This window comes from Palaemon carinicauda, chromosome 35, assembly GCF_036898095.1.
Source record: "Palaemon carinicauda isolate YSFRI2023 chromosome 35, ASM3689809v2, whole genome shotgun sequence".
Classification (NCBI taxonomy): Eukaryota; Metazoa; Arthropoda; class Malacostraca; order Decapoda; family Palaemonidae; genus Palaemon; species Palaemon carinicauda.
Window position 1 is genome coordinate 29331834 of NC_090759.1, and position 21496 is coordinate 29353329.

General features: G+C 42.9%; 1 protein-coding gene across 1 annotated transcript in view; it reads left to right on the forward strand.

Moving 5' to 3' along the window:
• The window catches only part of LOC137627674 (CAAX prenyl protease 1 homolog), a 60317-nt gene that overhangs the window by 10047 nt on the left and 28774 nt on the right, over positions 1-21496 (forward strand). Inside the window, exons 2-4 of the mRNA XM_068358865.1 lie at positions 8478-8624; positions 14718-14921; positions 15099-15194. Coding sequence (XP_068214966.1) covers positions 8478-8624; positions 14718-14921; positions 15099-15194 — 447 coding nt within the window. The remainder of the gene's footprint in view (positions 1-8477; positions 8625-14717; positions 14922-15098; positions 15195-21496) is intronic.

A 21496-nucleotide genomic window follows, 5' to 3' on the forward strand; every position in this document is an offset into this window, starting at 1 on the left:
ATGAGGAAGTTGCTGATTCCCCTCCTACTGATATTCCCTTGGGGACTCTGTCAGACGGAGAGGAGCCTAAAGCTGCTCAGCCCTCTATGGACTTTAAATAAATCATGCTGATTTTTAAGGATCTTTGTCCGGATCATTTTGTAACTGCTGCTCCTCGTTCGCCTAAACGTCAGAGTTTACACTAGGCCTAGCTACTTCGAAGCCGTTGTTTTCTAAGCTAGTGCTCTCTCGCTCTTCTAAGAGAGCTTTACGTTTGCTAGGCGACTGGTTGATCACCAGGAGGAGTTTGGGGGAGACAGCCTTTGCTTTCCCTCCTTTTAAACTGGCTTATAGAGCGAGCGTCTGGTATGACACGGGAGAAGTTCTCGGCTTGGGAGTTCCTGCCTCAGCCCAGATAGACTTCTCAAACCTCATAGACTCTCCCTGGCGCCTGGCCATGAGACGCTCCAAGATTTTATGGTCGGCTTCAGAGCTAGACCATCTCCTGTTAGGAGTTTTTTTCGAGCGTTTGAAGTTTTGCTGTACAATTATGTCATGCATAAACAAGGCTATCAGGGATGGCTCCAATAATCTGACAGCCACGTTCTCTGCAGGAACAAGACTATCAGGGATGGCTCCAATGATCTGGCAGCCACGTTCACTGCAGGAGTACGTAAGATGCAAGTGCGCTCAATGTGTTCATTGTCAAGACAAACTTCACGATGAAGTCTACCAAGCTGTCTTGACAGCATTAATGAAAGGCGACTGGATGGTCTCTCTCGACCTTCAGGATGCATACTTCCACATCCCGATTCATCCAAACTTTCAACTACATCTGAGGTTTGTTGACGGAAAAGTAATGTACCACTGTCGAGCACTGTACTCCGACCTCATTCCTGCTCCTCTTGTTTTTACAAGGCCCTTGCAAAATGTAGCAAGCTTTTTACATTTTTTGAGGATTCAGAGCCTCCCTTTATTTTCACGACTGGCTAATCAGGGCGTTCGTCATTATATCGCTGTCTGGAGAGCCTCTAATGGACATTAGACCTAACCAAGGAGCTAGGTCTCATAGTGAACGTAGAGAAGTCGTAACTTACAGTATCCCATCCCAGACTACAGTGAACCCTCGTTTATCGCGGTAGATAGGTTCCAGACGCGGGCGCGATAGGTGAAAATCCGCGAAGTAGTGACAGCATATTTACCTATTTATTTAACATGTATATTCGGACTTTTAAAACCTTCCCTTGTACGTAGTACTGTTAACAAACCACCCTTTACACCCTGTAATGTACAGAACACTTAATGCATGTACTACAGCACCCTAAACTAAAACAGGCACAAATATTAAAGGCGATTTTATATCATGTGTTTCCTAAACACCTAAAAAGCACGATAAAAAATGGCAACCAATGTTTTGTTTACGTTCATCTCTGATCATAATGAAGAAACAAACTCATTTAGTGTACACATATATGTACGTATGGTTAGTTTTTGCATCGATTATATTGATTATACAGTACTGTATGTTGATTTTTTTATTACCAATGTTTTAGTTTACGTATTTTTCTTAGGACTTCCAAATGAAATCTTTTTCTTTATGACGCCGCCTGAAACGACGGCGTGTACGCTCAGTAAACAACCACGCTCAGAACAAACAAGGCATTTAACACGCATGATGATAGTGATAAATAATGATACAGTACATACAGTATTTACAGTACAAAGCATTTACAAAATATGTTACCTTACAAATATAAATTATACAGTACTTGTACGTAGCAAAGCAGGAAAACAATTTGAGAGAGAGAGAGAGAGAGAGAGAGAGAGAGAGAGAGAGAGAGAGAGAGAGAGAGAGAGAGAGAGAGAGAGAGAGAGAGAGAGAGAGATTGTTTTACGTACGTAAATGTAAATTTTAAACAAAAAAAATATGATAGGTTACAACATGTAGACTTTTAAAACCTTCCCTTTAACTTAATGCATACAGTACGTACAGTACTAAACTATAAAACAGGTTAAAGTAAAAAATAAAGATTGTTACTGTACTCACCACGAAAGAAGTTCCAGAAAAACTTGAATGACGATGGCGATGAATTTGCTGCACAGTAGAAATGATGATGATGAAGCTGATGATGTGTTCTACTGTGCAGTCAATGATAGTATTTTACGTCTCTTCAGACGGAGGTGTCTTTTCCTGGGACACCTCTTCAACTTCTTCAATTTCTTCCGAAGGCGTACTAGCAGGAGGAACTGGCTCTTTTTTGCGAGGCTGAAAAAACATTGTGATCGGAAGTTGTTGCCGCTGCTTCTTTTTTCGATCCAAGAGCATCCTGTAGGGAGTCGTGATGTCATCGACCTTGTTGCAGAATTGCATCGAGCGAACCATATCCTCGTCCCACTCTTGCAACATTTCTTTCGCCTCCTTCATATGGTTGCAGAACTTGGCGAGCCGTTCTAATGTTAAGCCCGTTTCTTCTACATTTTCTTGGGTCTCTTCCTGGGTACCCTCACTCTCTTCCTCACTTGCCGATTTCGTCAGGTCTTCGAGATCTGCGTCAGTTAGGGGCTGGGAATGGCAGTCCAACAACTCGTCGACGTCTTCAGTCGTCATGTCGCCAAACCCGTCACCCCCAATTATGGCAGCCAACTGCACAGATTTCCGTATTGCAGAGTGTTGGATTTCCGACGGAGTAAATCCCTTGTCGTCGTAAACAATATCGGGCCACAGCTTCTTCCAGCTCGCATTTACGGTTGCAGGTTTCATCTCTTGAAGTGCCTTTTGAATATTCTGCAGGCACGTGGCTATGGTGTACTGCCGCCAGTACGCCTTCAAGTTGAAGTCTTCATCCTCGTCATCTTGGGCAGCATCCACACACGCAACGAGGTCCGCCAAGGTATTCTTCGTGTAGAGGGCCTTGAACGCCCTGATAACCCCCTGGTCCATTGGTTGAATTAATGACGTGGTGTTGGGTGGCAGGAACTCAACCTGAACGCCCTCACGCGACAGGTCAGTTGCGTGTCCACCAGCGTTATCCATAAGGAGAAGGATCTTGAATGGCAAGCCCTTCTCTAAGAGATATTTATGGACTTGCGGGATGAAACACTGGTGGAACCAGTTGGAGGTCAGCATCTTCGTAATCCATGCCTTTTGATTATGCATCCAGTACACGGGAAGGAGATTCTTATTTTTGTTTTTCAAAGCGCGAGGATTTTTCGACTTATAAATAAGCCCCGGCTTTAACAAAAATCCAGCAGCATTGCCACACATCACGAGGGTAACGCGATCCTTGAATGCCTTAAAGCCAGAGGCTTTGGCTTCCTCTTTGAACAGGAAAGTTCGCGACGGCATTCTCTTCCAAAACAAGCCGGTTTCATCCATATTAAACACTTGTTCCGGCTTGTATCCACCTTCAGCGATAATGTTCTTGAAAGTCTGGTTCACGTAAGTTTCAGCAGCGGCAGTGTCAGCGGAAGCAGACTCCCCATGCAGGGAAACGCTTTTCAGGGCGAAGCGTTTCTGAAACTTCGCGAACCATCCTTTGCTGGCGGAAAAACGTTGTTTCTGACGCTGGGAATCAGTGGAGGTCCCTGGTTGAGGATCATCTACATCATCATCTTCTTCAGCATGGTCGCCATCGTCGTCATGAGGTTCCTTTGCCGCAAAATTCTCATACAAGCTCAAAGCCTTTGTTCGGATGGTGTTCGTATCCAACGCTATGTTCTTCTTCCGACAGTCGGCAATCCACACAGCTAAAGCACCTTCCATGCGTACGATCGTTTTATTACGCGTTGTAACGACTCGCTTCGCTGATCTGCTAAAGGTGATTGCAGCAGTCTTTCTAATGTTCGCCTCGTCCTTCCTGATGTAGCGAACGGTGGATTCGTTGATGCCAAAATGGCGGCCGGCGGCCGCGTAACTTCTACCATCTTTTAACATGTCGAGAAGCGTAACCTTCTCAGCTATCGTCATCATTCTTCGGTGGCGTTTAGGCTCACTACCAGCCTTACTAGAAGCAGAACGCTTGGGAGCCATTGTAACAGAAAGTTCAACAAAAAGTTCAACTTAAAACAGTCGCACACAGCACAGATTCAACTTCACAAACTTAAGAACGTCTACTCAGTAATACGCGGAAAGAGAAAGTGAACGATGCAGTCCCGCGAGAACTTTGATGCTGCGGGTAGAAGATGCGGGCAAAACACCAATCACAGGCTAGATAACAAAACTTGAGTTTTGATTCGTCATCTATCAGCGCTTGAACCAATCACAACCCGTCTTATACAGTACTATGGTGCGTTGGTTACTCATAGAAGATGTCCCGCGCACACTGAACGTACGTAGATTAAGTACAATACCGTAATAATAATAAATAATGATAATAATACTGTACAGTAATAATAATAATAATAATGATTAATAATAATAACAATAATAATTTTATTAACAACAACAACAATAATAATAATAATAACAATAATAATAAAAATTTACGTACGTACGCTATTTTACGCCTCTCTCTCTCTCTCTCTCTCTCTCTCTCTCTCTCTCTCTCTCTCTCTCTCTCTCTCGTACGCTTACAGTACTTATTCGAAATGTGATTTTTGCAACAAAGAATATTATTGGATGCAGTACTGTACTACGTACGTATACATACAAAAGATTCATGGAAAAGAAGCACATCCATTACAGTACACACCATTCTAATATGGTATGACTGCATCTGATTTGCGTTTCATGTTCGATTTAATTTTACTACGTACTGAATTATCGTATGATCACATTCTCTTTTCGTGTTTTATTTCTTTCTGTGCTGAATTATATATCATATGTAATGCAATGAACAATCAGTAAGAGCAGATATTACTATAATTACAGTATTAATGGAATTACAGGTAACAAAATATCGTATTTGGTTATCTTCAGATTTCGCGGTATTTTCGAATTTTCCGGAAAATCCGCGATATGTATATATATATGGGTTATGGGAAAACCCCGCGAAGTGGTGAATCCGCGATTGTCGAACCGCGAAGTAGCGAGGGTTCACTGTATTCTTTTTTTGGGAATGGAGATACTGTGTATGATTTTTCGACCCTTTTCGTCTTCCGCAAGAATGGAACAAGCTCTGTTAAAAGTCCTTCACTTGCAAGAGAAAAACAGTTGCTCTGTAAGAGTTTGAACTAGCCTCGTGGGAACTCTTTCATCGCTGGAGTAGTTCACTCTCTGGGGAGACTCAACCTATGCCCTTTCCTATTTCACCTAAACATTGGAACAAGGAGAAGGGCTTAGTGAGTATCTCTTTCCCAATCTCCAACTCAGTCTAGACATGTCTGACTTGGTGGGACAGCAACATCAGACTTCGAGAAGGTCTTTCTCTTGCGATCAAGAACCCAAACCATGTGTTGTTTTCAGATGCAGCAGATTTGGGTTAGGGAGCTCCACTGGACAGTCTGGAAGGCTCGGTTCTTTGATCCACGGATCAAAAGGAACTCCTTTTAAGGCAGTAACATCTCTCCTTTGGCGAGATTTGTGCAGAAATGAATGTCTTGGCGGACGGCCTCAGCAGAAGAGGACAAGTCTTCTCCATGGAGTGGACGTTGCATAAGACTGTGTGCGAGAAGCTATGGATGACATGGGGTCTACCCACCATAGATCTTTTTGCTACTCTCTCTGACAAAGAGGCTCTCGACTTACTGCTTTCCAGTTCCAGATCCAGAGGCAGCTCACATAGACGCTTTCCTGCTGGACTGGTCTCACCTGGACGTTTATGCCTTTCCACCTTTCAAGATCCTAGACAAGGTGCTGCAGAAGTTCACCTCTCACGAAGGGACCAGGTTGACATTGGTTGCTCCACTCTGGCCCGCGAGAGAGTGAGTAACAGAGGTACTTCAATGGCTGGTAGACGTTCCAAGGAGTCTACCTTTAAGGATGGATCTCTTACGGCAGCCACGTAAGGAGTCTTCAGCAAAGCCTCCCCGCGCTTCGTCTGACTGCCTTCAGACTATCGAAAGACTCTCAAGAGCTAGAGGATTTTCGAAGGAGGCAGCCAGAACGATTGCGAGAGCTAGGAGAGCATCTACCATCAAGGTCTATCAGTCGAAGTGGGAAGTCTTTAGAGACTGGTGCAAGTCATCATCCATTTCCTCTTCCAGTACCTCTGTAGCCCAAATTGCAGACTTTCTCCTACATCTGAGAAATGTTCGCTCCCTCTCAGCGCCCACTATTAAGGGCTACAGGAGCATGTTGGCGTCTGTGTTCAGACATAGAGGCTTAGATCTGTCCAATAATCAAGATCTCCTTAAGTCCTTCGAGACCTCTAAGGAGCGTCGTATGGCAACTCCTGGATGGAACTTAGACGTGGTCCTAAGGTTCCCAATGTCCGACAGGTTTGAGCCATTACATTCAGCCTCTCTGAAGGATCTCACCCTCAAGACGCTTTTCTTAGCGTGCTTGGCTTCGGCTAAAAGGGTCAGTGAGATCCATGCCTTCAGTAGGAACATCGGCTTTTCTACAGATAAAGCCACATGTTCACTTCAGCTTGGTTTTCTTGGCCAAAAATGAACTGCCTTCTCGTCCTTGGCCTAAGTCATTTGATATACCTTGCCTGTCAGAGATCGTAGGCAACGAGCTTGAAAGAGTGCTGTGTCCAGTTAGAGCTCTGAAGTTTTATTTAGCTCGGACTAAATCCTTACGAGGTGGATCTAAGGCTTTGTGGTGCTCAGTTAAAAAGCCTTCATTGCCTATGTCAAAGAATGCTTTGTCATATTTTATTAGATTTTTAATCCGAGAGGCTCACTCTCACTTGAGTGAAAAAGAGCGTTGCTTGCTTAAGGTTAAGACGCACGAAGTAAGAGCTATAGCAACTTCTGTGGCCTTTAAGCAAAACAGATCTCTGCGAAGTATTATGGACGCGACCGTTTGGAGAAGCAAGTCGGTATTCGCGTCATTTTACTTAAAAGATGTCCAGACTCTTTATGAGGACTGCTACACACTGGGTCCATTCGTTACAGCGAGTGCAGTAGTGGGTAAGGGTTCTACCACTACATTCCCTTAATTCCAATATCCTTTTAATCTTCTCTTGAAATGTTTTTTAATTGGGTTGTACGGAAGGCTAAGAAGCCTTTCGCATCCTTTTTGATTTGGCGGGTGGTCAAATGTCATTTTTTGAGAGCGCCCAGATTAAGGGTTTTGAGGAGGTCCTGTTGTATGGGTTGTCGCCCTAGATACTTCAGCTCCTGGGAGTCTTTCAGCATCCTAAGAGGATGGCTGGGCTTCGTGAGGAAAGCGGACTAACAAGGCAGAGTAATCGTTAGAGTCAGCTTCCTTACCAGGTACCTATATTTATTTGGGTTTGGTTATGATATAACTGTCAAAACCTCTAAGCATATACGCCGTAAACTGTATTAATTCTGGTCTCTACCCACCACCATGGGTGTGAATCAGCTATTATATATTCACCGGCTAAGTTTAATATTTAAAAATGATATTTTGATTATAAAATAAATTTTTGAATATACTTACCCGGTGAATGTATAAATTAAAGGCCCCCCCTTCCTCCCCGATAGAGACACAGCGGAATGAGAAGAACTGGAGCTGTTTACATGTATATGCGGTATCTGGCCGATAGTTGGCGCTGGTGGGCACACCCGCTACCTTCATGGCGATCGCTCGCGAGTTTTTGAATTCTGTCGAGCCGTCGAAGACGTCAGCTATTATATATTCACCGGGTAAGTATATTCAAAAATTTATTTTATAATCAAAATATCATATTTACCTAGCTATACAAACCTAAGTCCTTTTGAGGCTTTTACAAGGAAGGTGTGTCTACTCGCCTGTGTTCGACACCTGTTGTTAACTACCTTATTAACGATTTCAGTGACTGTTCAAGTTACGTTGAAGGAAGTCCCCCATTGTAAAGGGCTCATGCACACTGTATATAACTAGGAAAAATAATTACTTTTTAGGTACCATGCCATAGCCAATTTTTCTTTTTATTAACAATACAAAAGTGTCCTACTCAATCCCTCCTCTCAGTTTTTAGAGCCTTAGGCAAAGGTCAGAAGTGATGATATAGTCGGGAAGGTAGGTTTTCCTCCCCACTTGCCTGTTGCTAACTACTGTGTCACCTTGCTAACAATTCAACAGCGGTCCCATCCCTGAATGCACTCCTGTTAAAGGATTCAAGTTTTTATACCTAAGAAAAGTATAGATTACAATACTGTACTCTAAAAGTTTGTGATTTCAACTAAATGGATACAGTTTGTAATATTGCTGGCTGTCTTTGTTAAAATAATTTTTCTGTACATATTTAAATTTTTCAAAACTTCCCTTGTTTTTTTGGAGGAAGTACCTTAGTAGATAGAATAGATTTGGTTGTATTCATAAGATATATTTGGAGAGTAAATCATTATGTTTATATGATATTCATTCTGTTTTTTATATATATGATATTCTATGCATGCTGCAGGGTCAGGTTGATTAGTTTTCTTTTATTTTTTCTCAACAGCGCCGTGTCTACAGAGAGAAAGTCGATCCACCGGAGGAGCTAAAAGGGATAATGGAACGGTCGACATATGAGAAGGCCCGTTCTTATGGTCTCGACAAAAGTTCTTTTGGCCTAATTGAAGGAGCATTCAACCAAGTCCTTAGCACGGTGCGTCTAATTAATGGAAATTAAGTTCTTGATAGATATGTATATATGTAAGCTAAATTTTAATTGTAAATCTTTAGAATTTTTTTTGCTGCAGTACTCTTCATATTTATTATTTTCAATTCAGAGTGCAGTAAACCTTTTGGCCTAGGGGAGGAATGATGGTTGAAAAGTATTAAAATGAACTGCATATATTCTGTTGTAATTTAATTTTCTCATACTTTTTCAGGATCTTGAGCATACTATATAATAATTGTTATTAGAATGTATTCAAGCCTTTGTCTTATTCAAGAGTTTTCTTTGGGGGAAACCTGCTTCAGTCTTTGAGTTATTGAATCTTGTTTACAAGGCAGTCATATGTTAAAGTACTGTACATTAGTTTGAGGTATGAATGAAGAACATCCCACCTTTTACGTGGCATAATCTTCTTTTTGTTCAATATCCATTATGATTATTAATGCTTGAATGTCTACCATAAATGAAAGTAGCCTGACTGCATGCAAAGATGTCTAGGAATAGACCGTCTGTGGTAGGTTTGGGTATCCTATGATATTTATCAGTATCAGCGATGTGCTCTTTGTAAGGGCTGCAAATGTACGAGGGAACACCTTTGTATGAGTTTGAAGGATGGTCACCTAATCAGTGGAAGAAGTTCAATTCCTAAAGGAAGAGGAGCAAGGTGGCTTTCGTGGATTAGCGTGGAGGTAACATGCCTTCTTTTATGACAATGAATACTGTTTCAGATCCTAGTGGCCCAGTAAGTTTGCTGATTCTGCACATACATTTTATTATTTAAATCATCCTACCCCACCCCCATTGCTGTATGGTCTGTGAGTGGGTCTTTGGTGGGACTAGATTGACATCACTATCTCCTCTCCTTAATTAATGGCCTTGGTGTGCTGTCATTAAACATTTCTTGTAGGCTCTTGATTTCACCTCACTCCCTTGTATGGAGGACTTTAATGCTTCTTGCAGAATCCTATAGTTGCTGGACATTTACTTGCCATCTCACAGGTACCAAATCTGGGCTAGATAGTGTAGCCCAATCTTTACTTGGCCTCTTTTGGGATGACTGATGAATCCTCCTTTGTTTGTCATCTGATTCAGATGACTTCTGCTACTAACATTGTGTTCACTACTGTATCTATCACTGTCACACATGTAGGTGAACCTGCTTTTGGGTGAAGGATTCTACTGGATTTTCATTTGCTGCTGCTGTGCAGAAGCTTGCCTCAACTACATCATTGGTGGTAGAGGAGAGACTTAAGTGGGAAGCATGAGTAAGGGTGGGTAGCATAGCATTATCAGTCTTTTTCTCATCTTCCTTTTTGTACTCCCTATATTTTAAACTCTTCCATATTCAGTTCTCTTCGTAGATATGGAGCAGCAGAGATTATTTTGCGAGGAAACTTGCCAGAGATTTGACCTGCTCCTTGGTTTTCTGTCTGTGATCGGCACTGGCATGATTTGTTTGTATTCGTTAGTGTCCAGTATGCAGTATGATGGCTATTGACTTGTGTATGATATCGTCCGGCCTCAGATGGGCCATGTGCTGTTCTTGGCACTACATCTTTGCTCAGGTGCAGTACATCTATGGACAAGACTTTCCTGATACAGCAGTATGGTACTTAACTGACAGGGCCAGGCATCATCTACTGGTGTATTGTCAACACCAAGTAGCAACTCTTGATGTTTGAGTGGTGCTGCTGGTGTTGTATCTTTAGTTAATGGCATGGTTGACCGGCCTCGCCATGTGATTCAATAATGTACCCGTCTGGCTGCTCTGGTATGGCAGACCTCTCTGCCTTGGAAGATTGGCAAAGATAGGTTGGTGTGGAGCTTGAAATCTTTGATGATGGATCCCAGACACTCTTGTCTCTGTATTAATCAAACCCCAGGTTTTGTTCTGTCTTTTATGGCTAGCTAAGTTTCTACTCCCCCCCAAGGTGCTAGAGAAAGTATATTAATAGATTTGTGGTACAAAGCTTTAATACCAGCTGGTCAGTGGAGTGTGTCCCACCATTGTTGAAACACTAGAGGACATGTAAATTAGCTTTGTCTCTTGCAGGGCAATCCATTAGTATGTACTGTTTTTAAAAATCTCTAAAGGGTTGTCATTGTGTGATAAGGATTGATATATTTCTCTTTGCCCAAATCAATATCCGAAGGGTCGGTCATAAAGGCTACCTTTGTCTTACTCTTGATTGGACCTTTTGCTGACTATGTTGGCATACTTTATGTCCTGGTTTTCAAAGGAATAGGACACAGCAAAGTCCCAAAAGCTGTTATTTGTTGAAAGGAAGAGCGCTTGACTTTCACACACCAGTCACTGATGAATTCTTTATCTCTATTTTCAAAGATTAAGGTTACTTATTAGAATTACAGACTGACTTTTTGGGTACCTTGACTCACTATGCAGTAGCCTTTAAGCTGTTTTAATGTTCAATGCAGCCAAGCTATCAGGAGTGGATATGGCATTGTTACACGGGTTAGGAAGAGATCAGACTGTTTAGGGGGACAGTAATTTTTCATTTGTTGGAGATTCAGAGAGCCTTCCCAACCCCTTCTCCCCACCTCTTGAGTTCCATCTCCAAAGTCAATTAAGGAGAACAGAGGAGTACACTGTAGGTAATAGTTCTTTTATTCCATTGGGTAACCTCTGACTTGATACGCAATCCAATTTCTAGCTTTTCTTTTGTGATTACCATTATGGTAAAGTAAACCTTGCATGTTTTAGACACATTTTCCAAATTTCTTCATTACCATCTTTGTGAAAGTGACTGGTGGTTGGAGATGGGTCATTGATCTCTCATCCAAACAAGTTTGTCCTTCAGACTTTGTTCAGGATTCACATACTGTAGAGCTGTCAGCCAGATATATTCCAAGAACAATGGGTTGTCTGTGGTTGTGTCCTGAGATGGACATCATTGGTTGGAGTCTTATTCCCAAAGGATTACAATCGTTCTTGTGTCTTTCACTAAGATGAGTTCCACTCAGTAGAGTAATGGGGGTAAAGGGTTATCAGCCTAATTCTACTAAAATCTTATGACAGATTGGGAAAGGTCTCTCCTTGTTGTGGTAGTCATTCATGCTCATTGCCATTGTCCAAATCTGTAAGAGTACAGGAATGTAAGCAAGAAATGCAGGAGAGTCAGGGAAGTTATTGGGAGTTGTATACAAGGAAGTGGGTTGTCTGTTGTGCCAGGAGATGGACGTCGTAAGGGAGTCATGGTTGAGGATTGCAATCTTTCTTGGCTTCTTTCACTTAGATGAGCTCCACTCAGTACATTAGCTGGAGTAAAGGGTTATCAGTCTAATTCTACTCCAGTCTTATGACAGATGAGGTTATGGTAGTCACTCATGCTCAATCCCTTTGCCAAAATGTGTAAGAGGACAGGAATGTAAGCAAAAATTGTTGGCGAGTCAGGGAAGTTATTGTCAGTTGTGTATCTCGAAGTGGGTTATCTATTGTTGGCTGGAGTCATGATTCAAAGGATTACAATCTTTCTTTTCTTCTTTCACTAAGATGAGCTCCACTCAGTAGAGGAACGGGAGTAAAGGGTCATCAGTCTTAATTTTACTCGTCTTATGATAAAATGGGATAAGTCTCTCCTTGTTTTGGTAGTCATTCGTGCTCCTTGCTGTTACCAAAATCTGTAAGAGGACAGGAATGTAATCAAGAATTGCAGGAGAGTTGGGGAAATTATTGGTAGTTGTTTATCGAGAAGTGGGTTGTTTGTGATTGTGTCCTGAGATGGACGTCATTGGTTGGAGTCATGGTTCAAAGGATTACAATTGTTCTTGTGTCTTCTTTGACTAAGATGAGCTCAACTCAGTACAGTAGCTGAAGTAAAGGGTTATCAGTTTTAATCTACTCCAGTCTTATGCCAGATGGGAATAGGTTTCTCCTTGCTGTGGTAGTCATTCGTGCTTATTCCTTAGCCAAAATGTGTAAGAGGACAGAAATGTAAGCAAGAATTACGGGCGAATCAGGGAAGTTACTGGAAGTTGTGTATCTTGAAGTGGGTTATCTGTTGTGTCTTGAGATGGACATTGTTGGTTGGTTTTGGTTCAAAGGATCACAATCTTTCTTGTCTTCTTTCGCTAAGATGAGCTCCACTCAGTACATTAGCTGGAGTAAAGGGTTATCAGTCTAATTGTACTCCAGTCTTATGACAGATTGGGATAGGTCTCTCCTTGTTCTGGTAGTCATTCATGTTCATTGCCTTAGCCAAATTCGAAGATTTTGCCAGTGGTAAATATTCACCCCTGTCTTTTTGTTAGTTTATTAATTTGTTTGTTAATTTGTGACCAACTTTACACAAAAACTGGTGTACCAGTTTTGACCGAACTTGGTAGTCGTGTTGGGTATGACCCAAAGATGAATATGTAACATTTCGAACAAAGTTCTTGAAACTTCAAGTATGCAGTAGTACTTTGAAAATAACTACAATGTTAAGTAAATGGCAGATATTTTGTTTGTTTATTTGTTTGTGAGCAATATTTCCCAAAAACTATGAGTCCCTGAGAGATGGTCTCAGGATAGGACTTTCCATTGAAATCTTGCCTAAGCATTAACCAAGAAAATAGGCATATTACATAGCGTATAGTACTCCATTTGGTGTTTGGAGATATGGAGTGAGCACTCCATGCATTCCTGACCTAAAGTTTGAGAGCTTTATGATCCTATATCTCCAAGGCTTTGTGAGTGGATTTAGAAAATATGCTTTTATGTTTAGTGGGAGGTGCCTGGCATACTTAAAAATAGCTTAACAAGTTAATCTGAATATCAATTTCTTTTCCTGTCCACTAGCAGACAAGAAAATTTTATTTCCTTTGCTTAATTAGGTATTGAAATGGTCATACCATTAAATAACCCACAATGTTGGGGGTAATTTTACTGTCCCTCCTTCTTAAGAGGAGTTTTTCAGTGTCTAAGGTGTGGTGATACCATGACATCTTTTATTCTCTATTTATGGGTCACCAATAAGTCCTACAAGAATACCCTATCCGTATGTCTTGGTGATGCAATCAAAGTCATATTAGTTAGGGGAGTAGCATTTTGAGGGAAATCCCACATTATCAGGGATACTTTTTCTGTCCCTCCCAGGTGTTTGGAAATGCCAGAATGCCCAGGAGACCTCCTTATGACCTCTGTTGGCTACTTAGTGCATTATAAAGCTATTTTACTTTCAATTTGGAAGAGGACTTTTTAGTCCTGGTCTGCAGAGTAGATTTTTGGGGGCATGGTAGCTTTCCCTTTCTCCATTTCTCCCTTGCAGCAGACAACCATTGACTGTTATTTGCACTTGCCTGGTCTGATGTAGGCAAGTTACTTGAAAGACTTAATGTATAAAAGTTGATGCCTTTGCCTTCCCGTATTTAGTGGGGGATGGATGATTATAAACTAATTATTACCAGGAATTGTGAGGTCATTATTGTTTGCCAAGCTGTATCATCCATGCATGAATCAGAGAAAAGGTTACATTCTGACTATTGAGCAAATTCTTGAAGAGGGCCATATCAACCTCAACATCAGCAATTGCTATGTATAGGAAGTTGTTGTTGTCAGCTTTCCATGTTTATGTACGTAGAAAGAAATCTATCATATCCTGGGAAGTATCGAACAATTTATTCATTTTATTATGCACAGACTTTCAAGACAAGCAGGGTTTCCAGGTTTGTAGTTCTTGAAACAAAGCCTCCCACCTAACAAGTGAATAATTGTAAATGAAGATAAATGTTTGTACATTTTATGAACAATTGCAATTATTCTTAAAGTACTTAACATGCTTCATAGATATACAAATTTATTTTTGCACATATAATTTTCAGCTACAGCCCATCATACAGATGTCTGTGTTGATTAAGGAAAAGGTGTGGTGTGCCATGTTAGTGGCGAGGAATTACCTCTTCTTAAGTCACGAAGCACATCTGTAACTATTTTGGGAAAAGACTTCATTAATCAAACTAGGATATACTCTACTTTAAGCTTACTTTTGCAAAATACTTCAGAATAATTTTTCCTTCCATATATTACTTTATGAATACTTTACATTTGTTTGTTAAATCATAAGTTTTTTTTTTTTATTTCAGGGTGTTATGATATGTGGAGGCATTCCTGCCCTATGGGCATTGTCAGGGAATATATTAGAGTGGCTAGGCTTTAGCACAGAATCAGAAATAGCACAAACTATAGTTTTTGTAAGTGCTGGCTCTTTAATCAGCACTGTACTTAATCTACCATGGGCTGCTTATTTTACCTTTAAGGTGGAACAGAAACATGGCTTTAATAAGCAGGTAAGATATATATTCATTTCTTGTTATATATTTGCTATTGTATTTATTAAAGAAAATTTTTAAGGATATTGTTCATAATTAAACCTAAAGAAATTTAAGAGAAGTCATCAGGGCAATATTAAGAACTATAACTTTGTCACATTAATAGTATCTTATTTATTTTTCTTTACTCTCCAGTCACCAGGTTTCTTCATTAAGGACAAAATCAAGAAATTCTTCATAGGACAGCTAGTATCTGTACCAGTTGTTTGTGGCCTTGTGTACATTATTAAGGTATGAGTTTTTTCTTTATTCAGGTTATGGGAAATATTTATTCTTTATCTTAAGTGTCCTGTATCTTAGTCAACAAAAATTTAGTTCCCTTTTGCTTAAGAGTCCACAAAAGCATGTATGCCTGACATGGTGTTGAAGGATATCAGTAGGCTATAGAAATATTCTGTTATTCCGTCAGATGATTAACTTGGGAACACTAGAGTATCTGTACAACCAGTGGCCAAAATGGCAGCTAGAACACATTGTTCCTGTATACAAAAACTTGAGAAGGGTAAAGAAAACTCGAGTTTTCAATATTAAACTTAGCCGGTGATTATATAAGCTGCAGCTCTGCTGCTCGACAGAAAACTCTACGTTCAAAATCCGCCAGCGATCGCTATGCAGGTAGGGGGTGTACATCAACAGCGCCATCTGTCGTGCAGGTACTCAGTACTCAATGTAAACACAGAACTCAATTTTCTCTCTGTCGTGCCACCGGCAAGACCTACTAATTCGCTGTTGCTAACTGGATTGGTTTTCACATCTTTTTGGTGAAGTACACATTTCTAGTTTTGAGCTTTTGCTTTGCAGGCTTTATCTTCAATACATCCTTGCATTCTTTTGTTGATATCGGATTATTTGTTGATGACTTTGGATAGTTTTTGAATTCCCCTTTGACTAATTCAAAATGGCTGACCCTTCTCAAGTCCCTAAATTCAGGAAGTGTAATGCTAGGGACTGTTCAAGGCGTCTTCCGAAGGCCTCTATCGATCCTCACACCGTTTGTTCCAATTGTCGGGATAAAACCTGTCAATTGGAAGATCGATGTGAGGAATGCGTTGGGCTTTCGGAATTCGATTTTATCGAATTCCAGAAATATACACGTAGGCTAGAGAGAGATAGAGTCAGGAGAAGTTCGTCTCGCTCCGTTGAATTTTCCTCTCCTCATGCCCCACAACCTATTCCTTCCCCTGTAGTGGTTGCTCCTGATCCCCCTTCTAGCACTCAAGAACCTTCGATGGCAGATATGATGCGTGCCATCCAAGCTCTGGGTGAGAGAGTCGAGTCCTTGGCTAGTGACCGTAACCAGCTCATGGCAGACGTCAAGGAGCTGAAGTGTAAGAGTGCAGTGGGTAGTGATAAAGTGAGTGATAGTGTTGTGGATAGTGTTGCGCTTGAGGGTTCGTCTGTTCGTGCCTGTCGTCCTCCCAGTCCGGGACCTCTTGCAAGCTCCCAAGCCCAGGGGAGAAGCAATGTCGTACGACCAAAGGGTTCGAGAGGCTTTAATCAGCGAACAGACGTTTTCTCCGTGGTTTCGGGCGTATCTACCCAAGATCGCCCCACCCACTCAAAGACGAGAGAGCCCATTTATTCCTCGTCTGCGGAAGAGGTTTCTCGTAAGAAACCATGGACCAAGGTCTCGCGGCCTCTTAAGCGCAAGTCGGTCCCTTCCGCGCAAGTCCAACGGCCCAGTTGTAGCCACTGGGTCAGTTCGGACTCGCTGCAGTCTTCCGACGACTGCTCACCTCCTAAGAGAGGCAAAGCGGTACCGCATCAGGCAGTCACACCGTCTGTTGCCGCATCTGCTCCTGTAGACCCTAAGTGGTCTTTGCTGCAGACCATGCAGTCTCAGTTAACGTCATTGATGCAGGACTTTCGTGCGGAGAAGGTTGACGCTGCACCAACCTCAAGCCTACAACCACCCACGGTTGTGCGTCCTGTGGACGCTGAGGCGACCTTCTGCCGCACTCCAGCTGAGAGAGTCCCGCCACCCATGCGTTCCAGTGTACCCTGCCAACCGCATGTTGACGTTCAGCGACGCACGGAACCTTCCGTTGACGTTCGCGAGGTACAACAACAGTCTAAGTTGTTTTGTTTTGACGCGGTGCGTCAACCTCCGCAACCCAGTGTGGTTACCTCTGCTCGCCCACATCAGACTAGACAGTCTGGAGTAGACGCTATGCGTCCCAGCGCTGCTATGGTTGTTGCCAGTTCACAGACTGGGCAACAGTTCCATGACGTTACGTCCGGTTCAGTCACGCGTGCACCCGTGCTGCCGGACTCAGCTGACCAGCCGATTCCTACTCCTTTGCCGCTTCCTCCTCAATTCTCAGATGATGGACTCTCTGATGATGACGACGCGGCACACATTGATGACCCACATACGGACCTTGACGAACCCAAGACCACGCAACCCTCTTTGGACTTTAGAAAAGTTCTTGCTCTGTTCAAAGAGATGTATCCGGAACAGTTTGTGTCTGCGGCTCCACGCTCCCCTCCGTCAGAGTTTGCTTCAGGTACGCAGTCATCCGCGCCTGCCTTTACGAAACTCGTCCTCGCCCGCTCGTCCAAGAGAGCTTTACGAGTTTTAGGAGATTGGATGCAGTCCAAAAAGAACCTAGGGAAGACAGCGTTTACGTTTCCCCCTGCGAAACTCTCTTCCAGATTGAGCGTCTGGTATGCCACGGGAGAAGTTCTCGGCTTGGGAGTTCCTGCCTCTGCCCAGGGCGACTTCTCAAGCCTGGTAGACTCTCCCCGCAGGCTAGCCATGAGACGCTCTAAGATATGCTGGTCTCCTACGGACCTAGACCATCTGTTGAAAGGAGTGTTTAGAGCCTTCGAGGTCTTTAACCTTTTGGACTGGTGTCTGGGAGCTTTGAGCAGGAAGATCTCCCCGTCTGACAAGGAATCTTCCTTGCTCATAATGTCCTGCATGGACAAGGCCATACGTGACGGATCTAGTGAGCTTGCGGCTTCGTTCGTATCCGGGGTCCTCAAGAAATGGGAGAACCTTCTTTTTGCTCCTCTCTCAAAGTGCCTTTTTCCAGAGGACTTGATTAAGGAGATTGCTGCCTCTTTGATTCAGAAGGACACCCATGACCTGGTTGCGTCCTCTGCCCGCAAAGCCACCCCTTTGCCTACCTTGTCAAGACCCAGGATGGACACTCCAGCGTCCAGATTCATTCCGCCCTTTCGTGGCAGAGCCTCCAGCAGAGGAGGTGCTCGTGCCGAAGGGAGACGTGGGAAGAAGAAAGGTACCAAGTCCTTTAAAAGCAGAGTCTGACTGCCTCCTTCTTCAGACAGCAGTGGGAGCCAGACTCAAGAACTTCTGGCAGACCTGGGAGAAAAGAAGCGCAGATGCACAATCTGTGAAGCTGCTCAGAGAAGGGTACAAGATCCCGTTTGTACGCAAACCCCCTCTAGCAACGTGTCCCATCGATCTCTCTCCCAGGTACAGAGAAGAAGACAAGAGACGAGCTTTGAAGCAGGAGGTGTCTCTCTTACTAGAAAAGGGAGCGGTAGTCAAAGTCCGGGACCATCAATCCCCGGGCTTCTACAACCGTCTCTTCTTAGTGGTAAAGAAGACAGGAGGGTGGAGGCCGGTGCTAGACGTCAGTGCGCTGAATGTCTTTGTCACAAAGCAGACGTTCGCCATGGAGACCACAAAGTCCGTTCTAGCAGCGGTCAGAAAGGAAGACTGGATGGTCTCTTTAGACCTAAGGGACGCATACTTTCACGTCCCCATCCACCCAGACTCCCAACCTTTTCTCAGATTCGTTTACGAAAAGGTTGTCTACCAATTTCAAGCCCTGTGCTTTGGCCTAAGCACAGCTCCTCTTGTGTTTACGAGGCTGATGAGGAATATAGCCAAATTCCTTCATTTAGCGGACATCAGAGCCTCCTTCTATTTGGACGACTGGCTTCTAAGAGCCTCTTCCAGTCGTCGCTGTCTGGAGAATCTAAAGTGGACTCTAGATCTGATCAAGGAATTGGGTCTCCTGGTCAATATGGAAAAGTCTCAACTGGTCCCATCCCAAACTATTGTGTATTTAGGGATGGAGATTCACAGTGAAGCTTCAAGTCCCTCCTTCAAGGCAAAGTGGTGGAGGTGAACTCGGACAACACCACGGCTTTGGCGTACATCTCCAAGCAAGGAGGGACCCATTCTATGACGTTGTACGAGATCGCAAGGGACCTCCTCACCTGGTAAAAAGATCTAAACCTTTCTCTATTAACGAGGTTCATCCAAGGCAACTTGAATGTCATGGCAGATTGCCTCAGTCGGAAGGGACAAATCATTCCAACAGAATGGACCCTACACAAGGATGTGTGCAAGAGACTGTGGGCCACATGGGGCCAGCCTACCATAGATCTCTTCGCAACCTCGATGACCAAGAGGCTCCCAATATATTGCTCACCAATCCCGGACCCAGCAGCAGTTCATATAGATGCCTTTCTACTGGATTGGTCACATCTAGACCTATATGCATTCCCCCCGTTCAAGATTGTCAACAAGGTACTGCAGAAGTTCGCCTCTCACGAAGGGACAAGGTTGACGTTAGTTGCTCCCCTCTGGCCCGCGAGAGAATGGTTCACCGAGGTACTTCAATGGCTAGTGGACGTTCCCAGAACTCTTCCTCTAAGGGTGGACCTTCTACGTCAGCCACACGTAAAGAAGGTACACCAAGGCCTCCACGCTCTTCGTCTGACTGCCTTCAGACTATCGAAAGACTCTCTAGAGCTAGAGGCTTTACGAAGGAGGCAGCCAGGGCGATTGCTAGAGCAAGGAGGACATCCACTCTTAGAGTCTACCAGTCGAAGTGGGAAGTCTTCCGAAACTGGTGCAAGTCAGTATCAGTATCCTCGACCAGTACCTCTGTAACCCAAATAGCTGACTTCCTATTATACCTGAGGAAAGAAAGATCTCTTTCAGCTCCCACTATCAAAGGTTACAGAAGCATGTTGGCATCAGTCTTCCGTCACAGAGGCTTAGATCTTTCCAACAACAAAGATCTACAGGACCTCCTTAAGTCTTTTGAGACCACGAAGGAGCGTCGTTTGGCTACACCTGGTTGGAATTTAGACGTGGTACTAAGATTCCTTATGTCAGAAAGGTTCGAGCCACTACAATCAGCCTCCTTTAAAGATCTCACTTTAAAGACTCTTTTCCTGGTTTGCTTGGCCACAGCTAAAAGAGTCAGTGAGATTCACGCCTTCAGCAGGAACATCGGATTTTCATCTGAAACGGCTACATGTTCTTTACAGCTTGGTTTTCTAGCCAAAAACGAGCTACCTTCTCGTCCTTGGCCGAAATCGTTCGATATTCCAAGCCTTTCAAATATGGTTGGAAATTAACTAGAAAGAGTCTTATGCCCTGTTAGAGCTCTTAAGTTCTATTCAAGACGAACTAAACCTTTACGAGGACAGTCAGAAGCTTTATGGTGTTCTATTAAGAAACCTTCTTTGCCTATGTCAAAGAATGCCTTATCCTATTATATCAGACTGTTGATACGAGAAGCTCATTCCCATCTGAGTGAGGAAGACCAAGCTTTGCTGAAGGTAAGGACACATGAAGTTAGAGCTGTCGCAACTTCAGTGGCCTTTAAACAAAATAGATCTCTGCAGAGTATAATGGACGCAACCTATTGGAGAAGCAAGTCAGTGTTCGCGTCTTTTTATCTTAAAGATGTCCAGTCTCTTTACGAGAACTGCTACACCCTGGGACCATTCGTAGCAGCGAGTGCAGTAGTGGGTGAGGGCTCAACCACTACATTCCCCTAATTCCATAACCTTTTTAATCTTTCTCTTGAAATGTTTTTTATTGTTGTTTTTGGGTTGTCCGGAAGGCTAAGAAGCCTTTCGCATCCTGGTTGATTTGGCGGGTGGTCAAATTCTTTTCTTGAGAAGCGCCTAGATTAGAGGTTTGATGAGGTCCTGTAGTATGGGTTGCAACCCTTGATACTTCAGCTCCTAGGGGTCGCTCAGCATCCTAAGAGGATCGCGAGGCTCCGTAAGGAAGACGTACTTAAAAAGGCAGAGTAATTGTTCAAGTCGACTTCCTTACCAGGTACTTATTTATTTTATGTTTGTTATTTTGAATAACTGCTAAAATGAAATAAAAAATCCTTAGCTCATAATAATGTAAACATTTATTGCTGGTCTCTACCCACCCCCCTGGGTGTGAATCAGCTTATATAATCACCGGCTAAGTTTAATATTGAAAAATGTTATTTTTATAATAAAATAAATTTTTGAATATACTTACCCGGTGATTATATATTAAAGGACCCTCCCTTCCTCCCCAATAGAGACCCAGTGGACCGAGGAGAAAATTGAGTTCTGTGTTTACATTGAGTACTGAGTACCTGCACGACAGATGGCGCTGTTGATGTACACCCCCTACCTGCATAGCGATCGCTGGCGGATTTTGAACGTAGAGTTTTCTGTCGAGCAGCAGAGCTGCAGCTTATATAATCACCGGGTAAGTATATTCAAAAATTTATTTTATTATAAAAATAACATTTTTCTTAAGGCAACCTTGT